The 21,004-nt window shown below is 46.7% G+C and overlaps 1 protein-coding gene across 1 annotated transcript in view; it reads right to left on the reverse strand.

Annotated features, from left to right (window-relative positions):
* mRNA-cap (mRNA capping enzyme) overlaps positions 1 to 21,004 on the reverse strand; it is a 118,571-nt gene that overhangs the window by 74,867 nt on the left and 22,700 nt on the right. Inside the window, exons 8-10 of the mRNA XM_065453311.2 lie at positions 10,740 to 10,848; positions 2,633 to 2,733; positions 954 to 1,057 (exon numbers count right to left, since the gene is read on the reverse strand). Coding sequence (XP_065309383.1) covers positions 954 to 1,057; positions 2,633 to 2,733; positions 10,740 to 10,848 — 314 coding nt within the window. The remainder of the gene's footprint in view (positions 1 to 953; positions 1,058 to 2,632; positions 2,734 to 10,739; positions 10,849 to 21,004) is intronic.

The following is a 21,004-nucleotide window of genomic DNA, read 5'->3' on the forward strand; positions in this document are numbered from 1 at the left end:
GGCGCAGATGTTCCGTGCGTGCGCTGATCCATGGTCTGCTAGACTGTCTCGTGAGGCCTCGTTCCAACGCGCCACCGTCTGCGTGACCGTACGTGCGAAGGACCAGGGGTTGGGATCCAGCATGGGGGCGAACATATTCACTCGCTATCCAGTCGCGGTGAGTCGGGCTTCCTAGATTTTCGCGCGCCCATCGGCATGTTTTGGGGATAGCAGCTCGGATAGCAGGCATTGATCTATGAAAGGTGATATAAATGCCCTTGTGATTGTTTGCACTACTGTGTTGTCGTTCCTTTGTCCTAAGAGCATGGGTGTGAGAACCCCACAATATCTTGATTTCTGTGTACATAAGTTACTGATAGTGTGCCACAGCCTTGTTATGCAGTGCTAGGAGACTCTCGAGCATGTTGGGCACCGTACTTACTTGCCCAAAATTCATTTCGAAAACTACTATTAGGTATTCGCACACCAGTGCTAATTAAGTTCGAACAAGTGCCTTGTTATTTTTTGGGTGCTGATTTCTACTGCATAAAGTGTGAAAATAACCTGTTTATTTACGAACTTATTGCACATCATGTGACATAGATTCTGCATGATTATGTAGGATTTTCTTTAATTTTGATTCTATTATGCTAGGAGAGGTTGTTCTACATGCATCGTATATGATACACCGTGCGTTAAGGTTGCTTATGTTACATCAAATTACACAATGCATACCTGAACCTTCACTATTTGCAAGCGGTGACAGAAGTCTCCCTCCAGCCTTTGTAGCATTACCTGCTGCTATGTATGAAACAAACTGTAGACTGGTCCAGTTCTGTTCCCACTGTAATGTGGCTGCCACGGCTGGCTCTGAAACTCGCGATGCTGCACTCGGCTGCAAAACGCTCGTACTGCCAAGCCACCAGTGGGTGTTATGGAATCATAGGACATGCAAAACTGAAGGCATCACTGACCTCTCCCAGTGGCAGAGCTCCTGGCACCTCCGTTGTATCTGCAGGAGTTTAGGCTGTGTAGTGATGGGCTCTACGCCCTCAACGCCCTTCATGAAGGTGGGGTTCTGCACATGGGTCGGGTCACGCCAGAGCAGTGCCAAGTACACTTTAACAGACAGACAACAACCTCACAACAGGCCCTGGTAAGATAACATAACCAGGCTAATTTAAACAGTGTCGGACTAGCAAATATTGCAAGATTTCCAAATTATCTGAAGGGCTCGCCAAAAGAAGCACTAAACTTGGCTGCTATGGGCACAGACAATCTTTAACTATGTTTCCACAATTATCAGAAGAAATAATAATTGTGGGAGTGCTAAGTTCATGCTACCATTTTTGGGTCAACACTAGTGCACCCGAGAATGACCGAGATGGCCATCATGAGAAACGTAGGAAGCAATATTTTGGCCACTTCAGATGAATGGCCGTCATGTTTCACAACCATGCAAATTGGAGAGGGCTGCACAACTTTCGAACTAATCATGCTTGTAAGTTGGGGAACATGGCTGCACCCTCCTAACCGACAGACATCAGTCCAGTGCCGATGGAGTGCTGTCAAAAGCTGCTACCTGTTCTCATTGGCAATTAAAGCATGCTGCTTTTCACAGCCTCCACTTTCATTTCTCTCGTAAATCTTTTGTTTAGTTTCAGAGCCTCTGTTGCTTTCATTTGAGGGCACAGCTGCTGGGAAGCACAAAGATAACAAATGACAAAGACAACGCAATTCACACTTATGCTCTCCACCATTCCTTGTCAGCTTCTCTGGCCTAGACACATGAAGAACACTTCCCTACTGGTCTCAGCACAACCGCTGAGAAAACTGTGCTGTGCCACTCCAGCATTCACAAAGAAATCCGGCACACAGAGGTACATTAATACCTTCTTGATGCGAAAGCTTAAAATGACCCACTAATCAAAAACGCCAGCAGCGTCTGTACAGCAAAACATTACTCGCCGCGCAAAACTCGAAGGACCACTTAGTGGTGTTTCATTCGACATTAATTCATGCTCTCGCAATCACAACTCATAAGTCGTTAGGTGTCCTCAGATTTTTAAAGGGGCACTGGATATAAGCACTAAATCAGTTTAACTGACAAAATCACCCTTTCAAAACTTTCAATATTGCTCATTTCAAGGTAATAATAGGCTGATTATTATAAGAGAGAATGAAGGTTGAAGTTTCAGTCTTTGAATTCCATGCTCAAACACCAGTGCCGGTACGTTAGTGTGACATCACATATTTGAAAATATTTTTTCATATTTGAGCCGTTGTGGCTTGCTATTCGTGAAAACTTGTTCAGTCTTTGGCCCTTTTAGAGCACAATTAGTCCGTCTTCACAAATAAAGAAATTAACCTAGGCTAGAGCAGATGCTGTCAAAATCCGTGACGCCATGGCAAACTGGCGCAGGAACTTCAAGGTGGCATCGCCACCCACCTTTTGTTCTTGCATCTTTCCTGCCTTGCCCAAGCCTCTCCTCACAGCCGGAATGGCTTTTCTTTTTTTTGTTACTGTAGAAAGGCAATTTATTATTGAACATATTTTGCTCTTTTGTGCCATTTATAATCCCAAGATCAAAGTGCCAGTTGAAGCCGGCACGACCAGGCGGGTACAGAGAGAGTGTGCAACCCAAGCACAAACCTTCTTGGTGAACTCCCGTCTCCGCCGCTTGTGCACAGGCCCGTCTCCACTGCCGTCACCACCTACTGCGTTGCCGTCGTCGTCCAGGTCTTCACTCTCTTCTGCAAGCAAGAAACATCACTTGACAAACTCTCCACACATAAGCACTGCAATCATGACGACTCAGCTTTTGCCATGCGTACGTCACATGACACTACAGTAAAACCATGTTATAATGAAACGGGATATAACGAAGTAATCGATATAACAAAGCAATCGTGATTCCCCTTGCAATTCCAATAGATGCCGATGTATTGAAAACCTCATTTTAACGAAGCTAGAATTTCCTTGCAATGGGTATAACGGACCTTTCTTTAGAGCGCCGCTCTTTGGCACCCGTTCCTGCGTTTTGCGGCGCCATCGTGCCTCACCATAACCAGCTCCGTAGCTGGGGCCAGCACGCTGCTCTAGCTGCGCGCACTCCTGGCGCCATCCCTCGCGCACGGCACGAGCCTTGCTCTCTTCGCTCCTCTTCCAATGCCACTCATATGCGGCGGCAATCAGAGCGCCAGCTCGGTGGCGGCTGATCTCGATGATGTGCTGCTGCACAAACCGAAATGCATAGCCGCTTCCGTTTGCCACTGCGTGTACCCCTTCCCCCCTCCTCTCCTCCGTGGCAACGACTGCGCGGTTTTCGCCGCTTGCCAAAACGCCGGCTCGGTATCAGCGGATCACAGTGCGCGCTTCCCAAGCCGAAACGTAAAGCCACCTTCAGTTGACTCGCTAGCAGCATCAGCAGCGTCAGTCAGTCGCTGCCATCTCTTCGCCGAGCAACGTTGCTAGTGTACGCGCTGCCTCCCGCAACTTCCCGATAAGCGAGGCAGCCGCGCCGTGCTACGCTCCGTTTGCGGTGGCTGGTGCGAAATGTTCCACACCAGACGGATTGTCCGAGGCTCACAGGTGGTTTATATTATAATATAATCCGTCTGCCTATATAAAATGTTTATTCTCAGTCAGTTCTTTCTAAGCCATGAGTGAGGCAACCGATAAAAGTCCTACGTCTGTTGCTGCTGCTAAACGAGCTGCCTTTGCAGAGGCCCAGTGCTGTCGCCGCCAAAATCCAGAGGTGCGCTACGCTGAACCAGGCATTGGTGCAGCAAGTCTAGCATATATTCATCTATTTCTCCAACCACAAAGCTACCTTCATGACCATCAAGAACTGGGAGTGGAGTGTTTCTTGAAGAAGTAATGAATAAAAAGTTGCAACTGTACATACCATGTCTTGCTTGAATTATTTGCATCAGTATATAGAAAAGCCGAAACAGCCGAAACAGCTGAAGAGCTGCGCTCAAATTTCGCATTAGGAAGCAATGTAATCATCATTTTTTTTGCTCCACAGCAAGCATTTACTGACCATTTTCGTACCCATCAAGTCAATGTCTTATAGCGCGTGACATTCGCGTCTCCCGTGCCGTCTCCCAGTCTCCACTTTCCCGTAGAACTGGTGGACCCTCCCACTCTTCCACTGCGTACGTGGGGCAGCGCCAACTGCAGTTTTGTTGTTGCTTGTCGTTGCCTCTGTGCGCATCAATGATATCAATGTTTCTATCGGTTCGTTCGTGTGAGTTCCCGCCGCCAGAAAGGAGATGGACGATGGCAAACGGAAGCGCAAAACAATAGCAATCGAGCAGAAGGTGGCTATGCTGAAGGCCATCGAGTCCAGTGTGAAGAAGAAAAAAGTGGCAGCAGATTTCGGCATAGCGTTGAGCATACTGTCAACGATTTTGAGCAGCAAAGAAGCTGTCACCAGTGGCAACAGAAAGAAGCTGCGAGCCCCTGCTTTTGAAGCTGTAGAGAAGGTGGTCTTCACGTGATTTTTGGATGCAAGAGCAAGTGGCACTCCTGTGAGTGAGGCCCTGTTGCAGCGCAAAGTGAGGGACTTCGCATGCATCATGAGGGGCGACAATTTTGTGGCAAGTCTCAGCTGGCTGTCAGCAAGGAAGCGCAGTCTGTTGACCGCGAAGCTGCAGTGGCGTGGGTGCAGACAAGCATTGGACAGCTGCTAGAAAAATACAGTGCCAAGGATTTGTTCAATGTGGATGAGATAGCCCTGTTCTACCAGATTCTGCCGCAAAAAACCCTGGCCGAACTATAACGAACTAATGGTTATAACGAAGTACTAACGACTTCCCCTTCAACTTCGTTATAACATGGTCTTACTAGATTTCCTTAAGTATACAAACTTAACAGAGTGTCTACCAAGTTGAAATTTCCAAATTCCCTGTGTTTTCTAGGTTTTCCCTGAGCACGTTTGCAAAATTCCCTGAATGAGCCAGAACTTTGTTTTATGTCAAGACAGGCTGACACCATGTTGCTCGATGCTGTCACTCTCTAGTAAGCATGTTGAAACAAAAAAATGACTTAATCCAGTTTGCATAGTCAGGAGTAATATATTTGATTTCAAAAGAAAACAGAGGGCACAGCGAAAAAAAATATGGTAAAACCCATTCTAAATTGAGTCGCACATTTTCAAATACGAATGAAGAGGAGATGCATACGTAAGTAAATATTTTTGAATATGAGCTATTTCTATCAACTGATAGCAAGCTCATCGATATGAGGCCTGAACTTTATCACAACTAAGATTCTCTCACAGCAGCTGGAAAGTCAACCTCAACTGTCCTGACATACTCTCAGCCCGTACACATCTCAGTGTTGGGGAGTACGGTAGTGCGATTAAAAGACCCGTCTTTTAATCACGCTACCGTACTCCACTTGAAGATGCATTACCAACAAGCCCACATTGCAACCCTCAGTGTTGGGTTGCACTACTTTAAAGAGTTTATTTTGGTTTCAATGAGGGACACCTGCTTCTCGGCATCAGCCAACACTTTGTTTTTTGAGCTCAAGCTCCTTCAAAGAGGAGGCGGCACACTTCCTTTCTGTTCTCATCCTCCTTCTGCTACGCGTTCACCCCATGGATCATTTGAAGCATCTTCTTGGTCAGTTGTACAGTCAATGTCAGATTTTTCGGACTCCCTAGGGGCCGCAGAAACATCCGAAAAATCGGGCGGTCCGAAAAAAATGAATGCATGTCTTTAACTGCCCTTAAGGGCTAAAATTGCCACAGGCATGTCCGAAAAAGCTCTTAAGGGCTGCCAGTACACTTATTAGGCATATCAGTGCTCGTACTGTGACAGGAGACTGGGGTGCACGCATGTATAATTAAGGAATACATACTGTGTCCCGTTACAATTGCCCCTTCCCACGCTTGCTATCCTTCACCGCGTAACACTGCTGTACTAAGGCAAAGCTAAGGCAAAGCTAACTTTTGGAGATTGGCATTACGCAACGCGCTGTGCTCTGCGAGTTTCGAAGCCAACTGCGAGGATTTCAAAGGCGGAGTCGGCGCCATTGCTGACAGCAGCGAATTCTTTCAATGAAAAACACGGCACCACATGGCAAGAAGCTTAACAGTGAACGTAGAAGCAGCTAGGTCTAACGTTGCCGCGGTGGTGGCTACGGCTGCCAGCGTATCTGCGTGTGAGAGTGCTGGTTCGAGGTGGCGAGATAATCAAAATGGCGGCAGTGGTGGCTTTGATTAAAGCCATTTTAGACCTGCAGTCCATACATTGGCTATATGGAGTATGTGGTGGTGCCACAAAGCTGTGCGAATTATTGGGGATGTCCGAAAAATAGGGCGTCGGGAAAATCGGTCGTTAACTACTCTAGCAATACATTGTGCCGATGACACGCCGTCAATGACGATTCTTTGCGATTCCTCTGTTACTGGAGCCAGCATTACCACGGGTTTCGTTCCCTTTCAATAAAGTTACAGCTAATTTTCCCTGATAGAAGCACAAATTCCCGGAGTTTTCCCTGAGTATTTCCAGACTATTCAAATTCCCTGAGAATTCCCGGTTTTCCCGGTTGGTAGACACTCTGAAAAACAAACATTACGCTTCATAGGCGACACAGAGTTTCTTTATTGTCAGTGGTTTTCTCAGCATCAGCATTTCTTTGCCTGCGCCACTCTATGTACGAGGGTTGGTGGTGGCGGAATCTATGGAAAATAGCAACAGTGTGGGCTGAGAGCCAACAGCGACATTTTCGTAGATAGCTCATGTGGTGACAACTGATAAACTGATGGGTTGATGGGTGAAATGGTTAATTTTGGGGCTTTCATTCTAATGACCTTTCAGAATAACGAACAATTTGCTGCGGTTCCCTGAAGTTCGTTACATTAAGATTTCACTGTATTGTGACGGATATAAAAATAGGCACAACGAAAGGGAAAAAGTATTTACAGAATATATACGGAGAGAAACTGAGATGGCAGAATAACGACCAGAGCGCTTTTTAGATCGTCGTCTTCATGTCCTTGCTGATGCCTTCTCCACCATATGGTAATGGCTTGTAACATACGAACCGTGCTGGTGAAATCTTAATTTAACGAACTTGCTTCGTATGTTCGTTCGTTGTAACGAACGAACATACGAACCGTGCTTTGGGAAGGGAAGTGTTGTTGTCAGAGAAGTAATGCTTCAGACAGGCGACGTGCATGATATCACTATGTGGTATGGAAGATGACGAGCTACCGACCACCAGGGCGATCTCAGGTGTGGCTTCACTGAGCTGGCAGAGAACCTTGGAGGGGCTAGAGTAGCGAGACAGAAGCTTCGAGGACATGCCCACATGGTGGGAAGGCGCCCAAAGGAGCGCCAAAGAGCCTAAAGAAAAGTGAATGGTTCTGTGGTGGCTGTCATAGTGGGCCTTTTGCGATATCTGTGACAGGGAGAGATGATCCTGTGCAATCTGGTGATTGTTAGAGCCCACGCAGCAGCATCGCAAGCATACTCTGTAGGAGCGTACGTAGCTGATGGCAGGAGAGTCCCAAAGAGCAATGTTGGCTGGCGGCCAAACAACAGGTAAAAGGGGGAGAAGTTGGCAGCGTTGTGGCGAGATGAGTTGCACGCGAAGGTCATACAAGACGAAGTGCTGTCCGAATCCCAATGATCTGTGGAAACATACATAGTATCGTGGCTGACATGCAATTAAGGCGCACAGTATGTCAATTTGTTTGCAGATGGTAGGCTGTGGTAAGCTTGTGACTTGTGGAACACGACACGGGATGTCATCGACGACTTTTGAAAGAAATGAGCAACCACGGTCGGTCAGTAGCTGATGTGGCGCAATGTGGTGGTGAATGACATCGTAGAGCAGAAAGTCTGCTATGTCAGTGGCACAGCTTGTCGGCAGTGGCCGGGTGATGGCATATGGTGTGGTATAGTCAGTAGCTACGACAATCCACCTGTTCTCTGTAAAAGAAGCTGAAAGTGGTCCAACAAGATAGAGGTCCAAGCGGTAGAATGGGACAGCTGAAATCTCGATAGGCTGAAGTGAACCGGCGGGCAACAAGAAAGGACACTTGCGGTGCTGGCACGACTCGCAAGCAGCAACATACCAACACACATAATGGTAAAGGCTTGGCCAGAAGAACCCGTATCGCCCCCGTCGTATGTGTGGGACACTCTGATATGTCCTGCGGTAGGAGCATCATGTAGCTAGTGGACACAGTGGAATAGCGAGTTGTAGGAAATACAAGCAGAAAGTCCGAGCCATCGTAGTATTGCGTCATAGAAATAACATCATGGAGCACAAACAGATGGAGAGATGGTTGGAGTGGTGAGAGCATAGAGAGTGGATTATGGGGTGTAAGTCTGCATCACTTGAGCTGTGCCTTCTCGATATCACTAAAATCAAAGATGGTGATGACGCATGCATCGGTATCATGGGCGGTGGAGTCGGGAGGATCCACAGGACAACAGGAGAGGCAGTGGGCCTCCAAATCGAACAGCAATGAGTCCTGTGTGCCACTGCTACTACAATGTTTTTCCGTGAAGTCCAAGTGGGGGGTTGGGGTCTGATTTGTTCTGGCTGCTCATGGAACCATAAAATGCTGTGTGGAATAACCCCTGGCCTACTGAACCTTTTCGCAGAGCAGTTAATTGAAGAGAAACAGATGGCACTTTTGGTGGTGCGCTGCACATTGTCTTAACAAAAGCACATGACTACGAAACCATTACAGCTTACACCTTGCTTCTGGGCCATCAGCTGTGGCAAATGCAACCGAGATTTCCCTAACTCACTGTGCACCAATCACACCCGACTGAATCATGTGGATAGAAGACATGGGCACCAGTTGGCTGCAAAAATAGTGACTGGCATATTAAGGAACAGAATGAATCTGTGCAGCCAAGTATGCAGACAGTTGCAGCAACAGTGCGTACATGTTACTGACACTGTGAGATGTACAGCTTTCTTTGGAGATACAGACATTTGCTCATCCTCCAGCATTGTATCGCTAACCTTCAAAGAAAGTGCTTCACCCAACCGGCAAGAGTGAGTACCATTCGTTAAACAATGACAAATGGAGTAGCGCCGCTTCCTGTCATCGTACATTTCGTGCAAAGTATTCACACACATCTACCCCAACTGGCACAAAATCTTATGCCCACTCTATTGCCAACGTGTCAATAAGTGAATGGGCGCACACTTGAATACAAGCGCACCATATACACACAATAAATGATGGACTACACTGATAAAGCATGAATGGTTGAAGCTGAATGTTTCGTGACGGTCCACAAGAGTAAGTAAGTTACCAGCGATAATACTTCTTTGCTACAAGGTATTACAGTGTACAAAATGGCTACTTATCAAGCCTTGCATGCAGCAAGAACAAATCTATCAGAAGTGAGCACACGTGCGAGTGATTAGGCAGAAATAATCAGATAGTGACCATGCCAAACAAACTTACCAAGTCAGAAAGGTGACAAGCCACTGCTTCAAAATATTTGCCAAATGAAGAATGAACAGCAATACACACTAACCCTGATTCAAATCATGAGCGGAAAGTTTGGGTAGCTAGGAATACATATTTAGCGTCGCTTTTAAAACAAGCACCATATAAGCTGCTCGCGCCTTTTCGACATAGCTTAATCAGCTTCCAAAGCGCTTTTGCATGTTCTTTGAAGCTGCGGCGAAAGCTTTGTGTTGTCCACAATATCTCTGGAAACAGAGGTTTGCTAAGCTGCATCGGCGTCAAACACCCACTGTAAGCGCAAAGACAATGGAGGCAGTTGAGGCAAGCAATGGAAAGTCACCCCGTGATCAAACATGGCAGCGCCCTTGGGATCGCCGCGAAAAGCGTCAATAAGAAGACAAACCTAGCGATGCAGACGTTTCAAGTTTGGCATCACATGACCGGACCCACCGAGTGTAATCCAAGCTTTCTGGTGAAATATGTATTGGACCAGAAGGGCTTTTGCCCACTTGAAGCAGCATGCAGATTGCTATTACTATTGAGAAAGGACCGGTTTGAACAAGCCATTTATATTTGCAGCAAGCAAAACAGAAACGCACCTTTCTCTTCCATTGCATGCACTGCACTTCATATTCAATATCTTGTTTGACAGCATCTGCCAAAACAATGCTGTTTCATCAACAACAAATATTTCCGACCCTACGAGAAGTGATTGTGCCCTGTTAGAAGTGCACTTGCAGGGGTGCAGCGCAGCATTTGATATATTAAATGTGGTGCTGAACGGGAGCTTGGTACATGTGTAGGACAATGCTATACTTTTGGACGGAGTTTCCATGAGGGTGTTGCAATTGTTCAGTAGTTATGAACGATGACAGGCCAACACGTTTGTCGGAAACATTCCCTTTATTACCGCACTCTGTGACTCTTCCCCCGTGCTGTCCAGCTGCGCACACCACAAGCAACACACACACTTCATGCCACCCGCGTCTTTTTTCTTCTATCGCTGCCCCACTCACGTCACGTGGTCCTTTCCCTGGCAACTACAGTCAACCGCACACACGGCCTCTGAGAACCACGCTTTGCCGCACCTCACTTGGAGCTCTCAGTCCATTTACACTGCCACTCTTTACTCACACAGTATAGAAAGTAATTAAGTACATCCGGGTCTGATAAATTTCTGTAAGGTCTATTTTACTTTGGAAAAACACACTATGACGTAGGAGATGCAAAGGCCCTCTAAACATTCTGCATGCAGATCACATAAGCAGAGCATGCTGTTCCACGACTAAAAGTCAAGCTTACCATCGCACCAACTTGGCCGAGGTGGGGGCGGAGGCGTGTCATCCACATCGCCATATCGTTTGAACAGCTCCCGAAGGTAGTCTGCTTTGTAGATGCCAGGTGGTCGAGCCTGTGAACGTACAAAGATCATTGCCTTTCGGACCATCCCACCGACCCTTCACAAGAGTGCCCACATGGCGGGAACTTCAAGCTTACGAAACCTGAGGATTACTTAAGCTGGGGCAGCACAAAAAAGGTGGGCAGCAAACAGGCATATCTGGCATCTTGAAAGCAAAAATAGGCAATGCTACAAAGGATAAACAGACTTCTATTAGTGCGCGTATTTGCGATAAAATGATAGTGTCACATACAGAAGAAATACAATACAACCACGATACGATCCTGTTACATATGATTTCCTGGTGCCAATGTTCACAATCAAGAACATAAAAGATGATCCAATACGGTTATGCTTCTTTTTTTTTTACTGGTTCACACGTCCTCAGAGAACACAACCTACTGGCACCAGCGTACAGTGCATCGGCAAACTGTGACCATATGAAATGTCTTCTATCCACTGGATCTCATGTAAACAAGGAAAGGCATGAGGCACGCATGATCGAGAGCAGTAGCAGCCTGCCGCAGCAGCATCTCTACAGTACGCGCCGCCCCCTATCACGTGAAAATGCCAGCGGACACTCAGTTTTCCATTCCGGTACCAGCAAATCTCCTCCCCGATCACCGCATGCCACATTCACAGCTATCATCGCCAACTCTACTGCGACAAGCATATTTATCTGTTCCGCAGCATGTGTGACATAGTAGAAGTGTACCGCACATTTTTAACAGGCGATCTAGGCCACATTCATTGACTGCATTCAAAGAATGGAAACGTAAACTTGCTGAAGTTGTGAAAATGACAATGCGCGTCTCGGACCACTCGGCCCCCACAAGCGTATTGTCGTCTTGTGTTGAAATGATTTGTGCAACACTTCGCCTTATGTAGATGTGAACTAAGTTAATTCTGCACAATTTTTTAGTAACTCTGAATTGTACGTTTTCCCAGTTATTAAGTTTTTTCCTCGCATTTTTTCCCAAAACATAGGAATGAAGTTCTACAATACATAAGTATGCCCCATGCAATTTGATGTAGCATCAAGTATCATACCTTTATATCACAAAATATAAAGCAATTATTGAATGGAAGGAGCCGCAGCTTTAAAACTATTTACCACTAAAAGTGGCGCATAAAGCATTTGAGACCAGCGTTCACAGCGTACTTCTTGCACTCGCGACCGAAACACATTATGTCGCATACCGGAAGCGCAGAGGTGCATAAATGATACACGATTTGGCGTAATGTTACGTCCACAATTTCTAACGATGTAATATATGAAACAGCTATTTCATAAAAAGCATCACAGATTCAAAACAACTGCACTGCAAAATATGTGAAGTGAAGACTTCTTTGAACACACTACAGTAAAAGCTCGTTAATTCACAACTCAACTTGAAATTTTGAATAATTCAAAGTAACCACCATGGTCCGTCCAGCAGTATATTGAAAGCAATATGCAACACACCCCGCTAATTCACACCGATATCAGCACTGCCACCGATAATTCGAACCGATAATTTGAGCATGCGCTCAAACCACGTTGGATTATATATGTGCCTTAACTGAGCCATTTTTTTTCTCCAACTTTCATTAGTTCGAACTTTGTATAATTTAAATTTTCATAGCTTCTGCAGTGTCGCCTGCTAAGCATGAAATAGAGCATAATGAGAGAAGGGTGGCATGATTCAGATTTCATAACACTGCACTTCCTTCCAACAGCGTTTTGTTGTCTTTAGTGTTTGTCATACGAGAAAAAGTTTGTGGGGCATGGAACCAGCGCTGGATAGGCGGCGCGTCGAAAAGAGTGCGTTGCACGCCGCCCTGGCGACGAAACGTGGCATATCCCAGCCGCTCGACCAGACGACACACACATGCGCGGCCGTATTATAGTTCGTATGTTTCTGTTTTCGCGCCGCTTCAAGTGGACAGTTTTCGTAAAAAAGCTAGCGCCATCAAGTGAAGAAATGACGAAAGAAGCTTTTTAAGCTTTATATATTTTTCACAGTGTGTCGCGGCGAGCACATGTGTTTCTTTAATGGTTGCGCTGTGTGCCGTTGCCATGCGTGCAGGGCAGCCTGCCTCGCAAATCTAGCAGCTATGGCTCCGATCGTGCTGCGCTACGGTTTCGGAAGTATTAGTTGGCCTGAAGACTTTCCATATTTCTCTGGCTAGACATAAAAAATGAAGATGTTACTTCGCCATAGTAGTCAGTGGAGAAGAAAGCTTTATCGCATCAGCTGACTCGCGCAAGCAAGGGTTTGAGTGCTCTGCTGCTGGATCGGTAACAACGCTGGCTACATTTAGCACTAATTACATAAATTTACCGGATGCACCTCAGCGCCGAGTCCTCATCCGCATGCGCACTAACGGCGGCGGACCTGTCAACCCGAAGGATGATGACCGTTGCCCACGAACAGAGAATATGAAATCCGTGTCGAACATTGGTGTTTTAGTGAACATGAACAAAGTCTGCACTTTCATCGCACGGTGTAATGATGTACCCGATGAGGTAGATGTATTCCTAATTGGTCGTGCGTGATGCACGCACCTGAAGAAAATACCGTATTTACTCGCATAATGATCGCACTCACATAGTGATCGCACCCCTGAATTTTGTCGTCAAAAGTAGATTTTAAAAAAATTTCCCATGTAATGATCGCACCCCGAACTTGCCGCAGTAATATGTCGTGTGCCAAGTCTAGCTAATAATGATCGCGCTTACCATCTGTGGAATGCTACGCGAACTACTCTTCAAGACAAACCAAGCGGTCTGCACGCACCAAACATGCTTAAGTAGATGCCTCATTTCATTACTTTCATCACTTTCCACACTTCCATGACGAAAAACAAGCTGCAACCAAGCTTGTCTTTATTATCGGTAGGCTTTATAATGGTTGTGGTCAACAACAACAAAAAAGGCACTTTTTGATTCTTCTCATCTGCACTCATGGGCACGCAACAAATCGCGAACGGCAACGATAGTAGCCACGTTTACAGTGATACGTTAAAAGTGTACCCTATTCATATGCTGACGCTTGTAACACAGCTAAGATATTCACCCACCCACGTTCGCGCCGACTTGGGCTGCATGAATATCGACAGTGATGATGATGATGTGTAGTGTTTTATGGCGCAAGGGACAGGTTTGGCCAAAGAGCGCCATGACAAGTGGTAGTGTTAACGATGTAATATGGAAGATGTGACTTGGCTGTAAAGTGGCCTAAAAATAGTCGCTGTAAAGTGCGTAAAATCTGCGTGCTATAAAATTATGGCGATGACTAATGACGCATACTATGTACATTAAAATCCATCGTAAAAGAATGATGCAAAATATAAAATATATAAGATTCTAAAATTCACTAGAGCACCACTGCCTCGTTAGAGCCCTTGAGACACAAGGGCCTAGAGGCATGTGCTACATAAAAAAAATTTATCACAGCGGCATCCTCTGGAAAGAGGAGACGCTACGAGTGTGTGGGGCTAATAACATGTAATACAACATCTTTCAGGAAGCCCAGGACTGCGCTGGAGTCAAACAGCGGTTCTGGGCCTAGTAACATTGCTGGATGAAGGGGGATGTGCTGGCGGTATGCTAAGGCAAAATGTTTCTTTCTTTCGGATTCGGCTTTCCGACACTCCAGAAGGACGTGGAGGACGGTCAGCCTCTCCCCGCATCTACCACAGGTTGGAGGCTCATTTCCGGTGAGTAAAAAGTTATGTGTGCCAAATGTGTGTCCTATTCTCAGACGACAGAATAGGACATCTGTCCGGCGTGATTTTGTTACAGAAGGCCAGAATCCTAACTGTGGCTTTATCACGTGGAGCTTATTATTTGTTTCCGCGTCCCATAGCCGTTGCCACTGGTTCCATAGTTTCCTCCGTAAGAAGGGCTTCAGGTCTGTGACAGGAACTGCAGCGGTGGGATTAGCAGAATGCGATGCAACTGACGTGGCCATCTGGTCCGCTAGAACGTTACCTTCGATGCCCCTGTGATCTGGCACCCAGCATATGATGACATGCTGATTACCTATATACGCTTTACACAGAGCAGAATAAAGTTCGTTAATTACCGGATTTTTGTGGTTAGAGAATGCCATCAAGGTCTTCACAACACTAAGGGAATCCGTATATATGATTGCTTTCTGGAGTTTTGATTTCCTGATATGCTTCACAGCCGACAGTAGTGCATAGGCCTCAGCCGTGAAGATACTCGTTTCCGGATGCAGTACGTCGGATTCCGAGAAGGATGAACCGACGGCTGCATAAGACACCCCATCGTGTGACTTCGATGCGTCAGTGTAGAACTCCGCGCAGGAGTGTTTGTGCTGGAGTTCCCGGAAATGCATTTGGATTTCAATGTCTGAAGTGTGTTTTGTTACTTGCATGAAAGATATATCGCATTGTATGAGCTGCCACTCCCAAGGAGGTAGCAGCTTGGCTGGATGCATTAGGGGAAGCTCGAGGAGCGGAACGTGCATTTCTTCACTAAGCTCCCTCACACGCAGCGAGAAAGGCTGTCTTACGGAAGGACGATTTCGAAACAGTGTAGCATATGTCATATCATTGATGGTGTTAAAACAGGGATGTTCAGGATTAGAGTGCACTTTCAAAAAATATGTTTGGCTGATGTATGTTCTCTGGATATGAAGTGACCACTCATTCGATTCTGCATATAAACTTTGTACGGGACTCGTTCTGAAAGCTCCTGTGGCTAAACGGATACCCAAATGGTGAACAGGGTCTAGCATCTTTAGTGCGCTTGGGGCGGCAGAGTTATATACCACAGCACCATAATCTAATCGTGACCGGATGAGGCTCTCATAGAGATTCATTAAGCACTTTCTGTCACTACCCCATGTAGTCTGGGATAGAAGTTTGATTATGTTCATTGTTTTCAGACATTTTTCTTTAAGATATTTAATGTGGGGAACGAAAGTGAGTCTGTAGTCAAGTATGACACCTAGGAATTTGTGCTCTTTGCTGATAGGTATTCGTTGTCCACACAGTTCTAAGGAAGGATCCGGAACCAGGCCTCTCTTTCTTGTAAAAAGAACGCAAGAGCTTTTGTTAGGATTGATCTTAAATCCATTCTTGTCTGCCCACACTGAGACTTTGTTCAGGCCATGCTGTACCTGTCTCTCGCAGACTGCGAGGTTACAAGATTTGAAAGCTATTTGAATGTCGTCCACGTAGACAGAGTAAAAGATGGCGGGTGGTAATGAAGCACGAATCGTGTTCATCTTCACGATAAAGAGCGTGCAGCTCAGCACGCCTCCTTGGGGTACACCCGTTTCTTGCGTAAAAGGGCGTGAGAGTGCATTGCCGACTTTTACCCGGAAGGTACGATTTGACAGATAGCTTTCTATTATATTATGCATATTACCGTGGATGCCCATTTCTGACAAGTCTCTTAAGATACCGTAACGCCACGCCGTATCGTACGCCTTCTCCATATCGAGGAATATGGATAAGAAGAATTGTTTTTGTACAAATGCGTCCCGGATATTTGCTTCTACACGTACAAGATGGTCGGTTGTGCAGCGCCCTTCTCGGAAGCCACACTGTAAGGGATCAAGCATTTTGTTTTGTTCAAGGAAATGGATTAGTCGACGATTTGTCATTTTTTCAAATAGCTTACACATGCAGCTTGTGAGGGCTATCGGGCGGTAACTTTCCACTGAAGAAGGGTCTTTCCCTTGTTTCAAAACAGGGACCACAATGGCTTCTTTCCATGCCGTTGGAAGGTACCCTGCATCCCAGATAGTGTTGAAGAGTGTAAGTAGTGTTACTTGCGTGTCATTGTGTAAGTTTTTGAGCATTTCGTACAAGATTCTATCGGATCCTGGTGCGGAACTCTTGCATGCACTCAAGGCAGCTTTCAACTCGGCAGCACTAAAAGGGCAATTGTACGGTTCATTCTGTCGGCATTTATTGATGAGTGGCTTGCATTCTTCTATTTCTTTATATTTTAGGAAGGATTGCGAATAATGACTTGAGCTTGATACACCCTCAAAGTGCTCCCCAAGTGAGTCGGCCTGATCTTTCAGTGTATCTCCCTGTGTGTTTACCAGGGGGAGTGAATGTGTTTGCCGCCCTCTAATCCTATTTACTCTGTTCCAGGCTTTGGCCTCATCCCTAAACGAGGTAATACTTGATAAAAACTTGTGCCAACTTTCTCGTCTGGCCTGACGGCGGATTCGCCTGCCTTGTGATTTTACTTTTTTAAAGTTAATAAGATTCTCCGCAGTGGGGGAGGCGCGTAGCAACCCCCACGCTTTGTTCTGATTTTTACGTGCGATCCTACAATCGTCGTTCCACCACGGAACACGCGGTTTGCACGACAGGCCATTTACTTGTGATATACATTTAGATGCGGCATCTATTATGAAGGCTGTAAAATATTCGACAGCAGCGTCAATTCCTAGCGAGGACATGTCATCCCACGAAATACAAGATAGAGTTCGGAATTTTTCCCAGTCGGCAGTGTCAATTTTCCACCTAGGAGCCTGTGGTGGATATTCCTTTACTTCAGGTGTTCTAAGCAGGATTGGGAAGTGGTCGCTTCCGTAAGGATTGTTCATAACTTCCCATACGATTTCAGGCAGTATACACGGGCAAACTAGGCTGAAGTCAATTGATGAAAATGTTCTGTTGGCGTGAGAATAATATGTGGGTGCCTTCTTATTCAGCAGGCATGCACCAGAAGAGAATAGGAACTGTTCAACAAGACGACCTCGCGCATCTATACGAGAGTCACCCCACAGGCTGTTGTGCGCACTGAAATCGCCAAGTACAACGTAAGGTTCTGGCAATTCATCTATGAAGGACTGAAATTCATGTTTGTTTAGTTTGTAGTGTGGGGGTATATAAATTGAGCAAATAGTGATAAGTTTGTTTAGCAGAACAGCTCGCACTGCCACTGCTTCAAGGGGCGTTCGTAGCTGTAAAGGTTGACATGCTATAATTTTATGGGTGAGAATCGCCACACCACCGGATGATGCGACGGCATCATCGCGATCTTTGCGAAAAGTTATGTACTGTCGGAGAAAGTTTGTATGTTTGGATTTTAAGTGTGTTTCCTGTAAACACAGCACTTTTGGATTGTGTTGGTGGATGATTTCCTGCACATCATCAAGGTTTCTAAGAAGACCTCGGACATTCCAATGAATTATTTGTGTATCCATTTTTAAAGTAAGTTGGTGCTGTGTGTACGGAAACTGAAAGATGTCTTAGATTACAGAGCTCTTTCGAGGCCCTGTAATCGGGGTTTTGCCCTTTCTGGAGCGTTTGAGGGAGCCTCGCCGCTCCTTAGGCGCTTGGCGCGCCGTGAAGACAGGTGTAGTGTCCATTGCCTCGTGTGAGGTGCCGGACACGTGCTCTTGCGAGCGAGAAGTTACTAGAGAGGGTCCCACCTTGGAGGGCAAGACCCCTGCGCCCACCAGCCCGGAGGTCGATGGAGTTCCCTGAGGGATTTGGCTGCGCCGGCTGTTGCCAGCGCAGGAAGGGGCCGGGGAGGCCGGGGCAACCTCGGCTGCGCCAACCTTCGGGGTCGATGATCCCTCATTCAGGGTTGACGGAGCAGCGCTAGCTGCAACCGCCGTGGGGGCAGACGGCGTAGCTGCCGACTCACTGCCTGTGGGTCGCACAGCCGCCGGAGGCCGTTGTGACGCTGCCCCCTGACGCGCCACTTCGGCAAAGCTTTTCTTTGGCAAGTATGCTACCCGCCTGCGTGCCTCTTTGAATGATATGTTTTCCTTTACTTTGATTGTGACTATGTCTTTCTCTTTTTTCCAGGACGGGCACGACCGCGAGTATGCGGCGTGCTCGCCTTCACAGTTTACGCAATGGAGGGTGTTCACGCAAGCTTCAGAAGTATGTTCGTGTGCACTGCACTTCGCACAGGTTTGACGGCCTCGGCAGCTCTGCGAGCTGTGGCCGAAGCGTTGGCATTTAAAACACCTAAGGGGATTTGGCACATATGGCCGAACACGGAGCTTGATGTACCCGGCCTCTACAGACTCGGGCAGAATACTTGAGCCGAAAGTCAATATAAGGTGTTTGGTCTTGATTTCTTTGCTGTCACGCCTGATCTTAATTCTTTTAACATTGATAACGTTCTGGTCACTGAAGCCCTCCAAGAGTTCATCCTCAGTGAGCTCCAGCAAGTCATCGTCCGAGACAACACCGCGGCTTGTGTTCATGGTGCGGTGCGGGGTTACTGTTACTTGGGTCTCCCCAAATGACACAAGTTTCGGCAGCTTCTCATACTGCTTCTGATTTTGGAGCTCCAAAAGGAGATCGCCACTTGACATTCTCGACACCTTATATCCTGTACCGAAAACTTCGGTCAAAGACTTGGAAACAAGGAACGGTGAAATGGATCGCACTAGTTTGTCTGGCTTTTCTGAGTGAATGACGTGGAATCGAGGAAAGTTGTGGACTTGTCGTCCGAAAAATTGAAAGAGGTCTTCGGTGCGCCCTCGTTTCTGAGGGCGATCAGGAAGTTTGGGGAAAGAAGTTTCCATGAAAATGTATAAAAATTCGGCAACAGCGCCGACCACCCACCACGGAGCCCAACGAGGGGACGCGGCAGAGCTTGCATGCAAGTCTGCACGACGCCAGCCGTACGCCGCCACTATAACCAAATATGGTGTACCCAAGATTGGATAGCCACACAGGGTTAACCCTTGCCGCCAAGAAGAAGGAAGTAAATAGAAGAGAGAAGAAGACAGGAAAGATGTAAAGTGAGAGATAAAGACGAAGGTTTGAGAAGAGAGAGACAGGAAAAGGCGACTACCGATTTCCCCCGGGTGGGTCAGTCCGGGGGTGCCGTCTACGTGAAGCAGAGGCCAAAGAGGCGTGTTGCCTCCGCCGGGGGGCCGTAAAGGTCCGAGCACCCGGGATTGGCTCAACCCCCAGGATCCCCCTTTCCCCGGACAAGGCTAAGCCGCGCACGGCTACACGCGGGAAGGTCCAACCCTCGTGTGCTCGGGTCCGTGGTGTCGCAACACACCAAACGCCTGCTTGCGCAGACGCCCCTGCGGGGAATATCGACAGTAACAACAGGAACGTTTGAGTGGCCTACAGCCGTTGATCCCCTACAGCAGTTGATCCCATAATGGAAAGATATAAATGCTGGTTTCAAATCATCCAAATAGGCTTAATGCACACGGTGCCACAAGGACACTTGTGCAGAAATGAGAGTGCCACCGTCGTGGCACCCAATATAGCACTGGTGCAGACAACAGTGCATGCCCTGTGCTCTGCTGTTCATTCTGTACGCTTCCACCTTGGAGGTGTGCCTTGAAAGCGAGTGACCATGGAGTGACCTCCTTCATGGCTTTCAAATCTGTGCGCAGTGGTCGTGCGCTCATCTCAAAGTCTGCATGATCGTCTGGTTGGATTGGAGCAGGACGTGCGCTGCCCTGTGTCCAGTTTGGTCATGCTTCCGTGCTTTGGTACATCGCATACAGCCTCTTTTTGCCGTGACTGGGTTTGAAGTGTTCATTATAACAGCAATTTAAAAAACTTTTGTTATATCTGGAAGCAGTTCTAATAGGAAGGGTCGGAAAATCATAAATGTACTGAAATGTGGTCATTATAACCTATATAATGTATATCTGGAATCATTATAAGTGTATCTGACTGTACTAATCTCCTTTCACATGAAAGATGATTTCACATGAAAGAGGTGCAGAATGGTAACATCGACACTTGGTTGACCCTTTCTTTCTTGACCAAAAGGCCACGTAGATGGCCCAATCCATGAGAGCCTATGGTCTATAGTGCTTGTGATAAATTTTGTACCGTATTGGTGCTAATTACACCCTTACCATTATTTTATCTGCTCTCCGACTAATGCTTGCTAATTGTGGGCACCGGCGAAGCTGCCTTCCAGACACCAGTGCCTCGCACAAGTTCTGCTTAGTCCATGTGAACACACTCCATTTGTCAAAACTGTGCCAAATGGTGGCTTTGCCTCAACATGTTTGCATCTACAGCGGTGCATTCTCTACAAAAGTATAGTGCAATGTGGTGAATCCTTTACTATATTGGTGCCAATTATACCCACACCATTAATTTTACTTGCTCTATGACTAGTTCTAACATCTTGTGTCATTGAGACCTACATTTTGGTACTGTTTGCAACTAGCTATGACATCCTAGA

Source organism: Dermacentor albipictus, chromosome 3, assembly GCF_038994185.2.
Source record: "Dermacentor albipictus isolate Rhodes 1998 colony chromosome 3, USDA_Dalb.pri_finalv2, whole genome shotgun sequence".
Taxonomy (NCBI): domain Eukaryota; kingdom Metazoa; phylum Arthropoda; class Arachnida; order Ixodida; family Ixodidae; genus Dermacentor; species Dermacentor albipictus.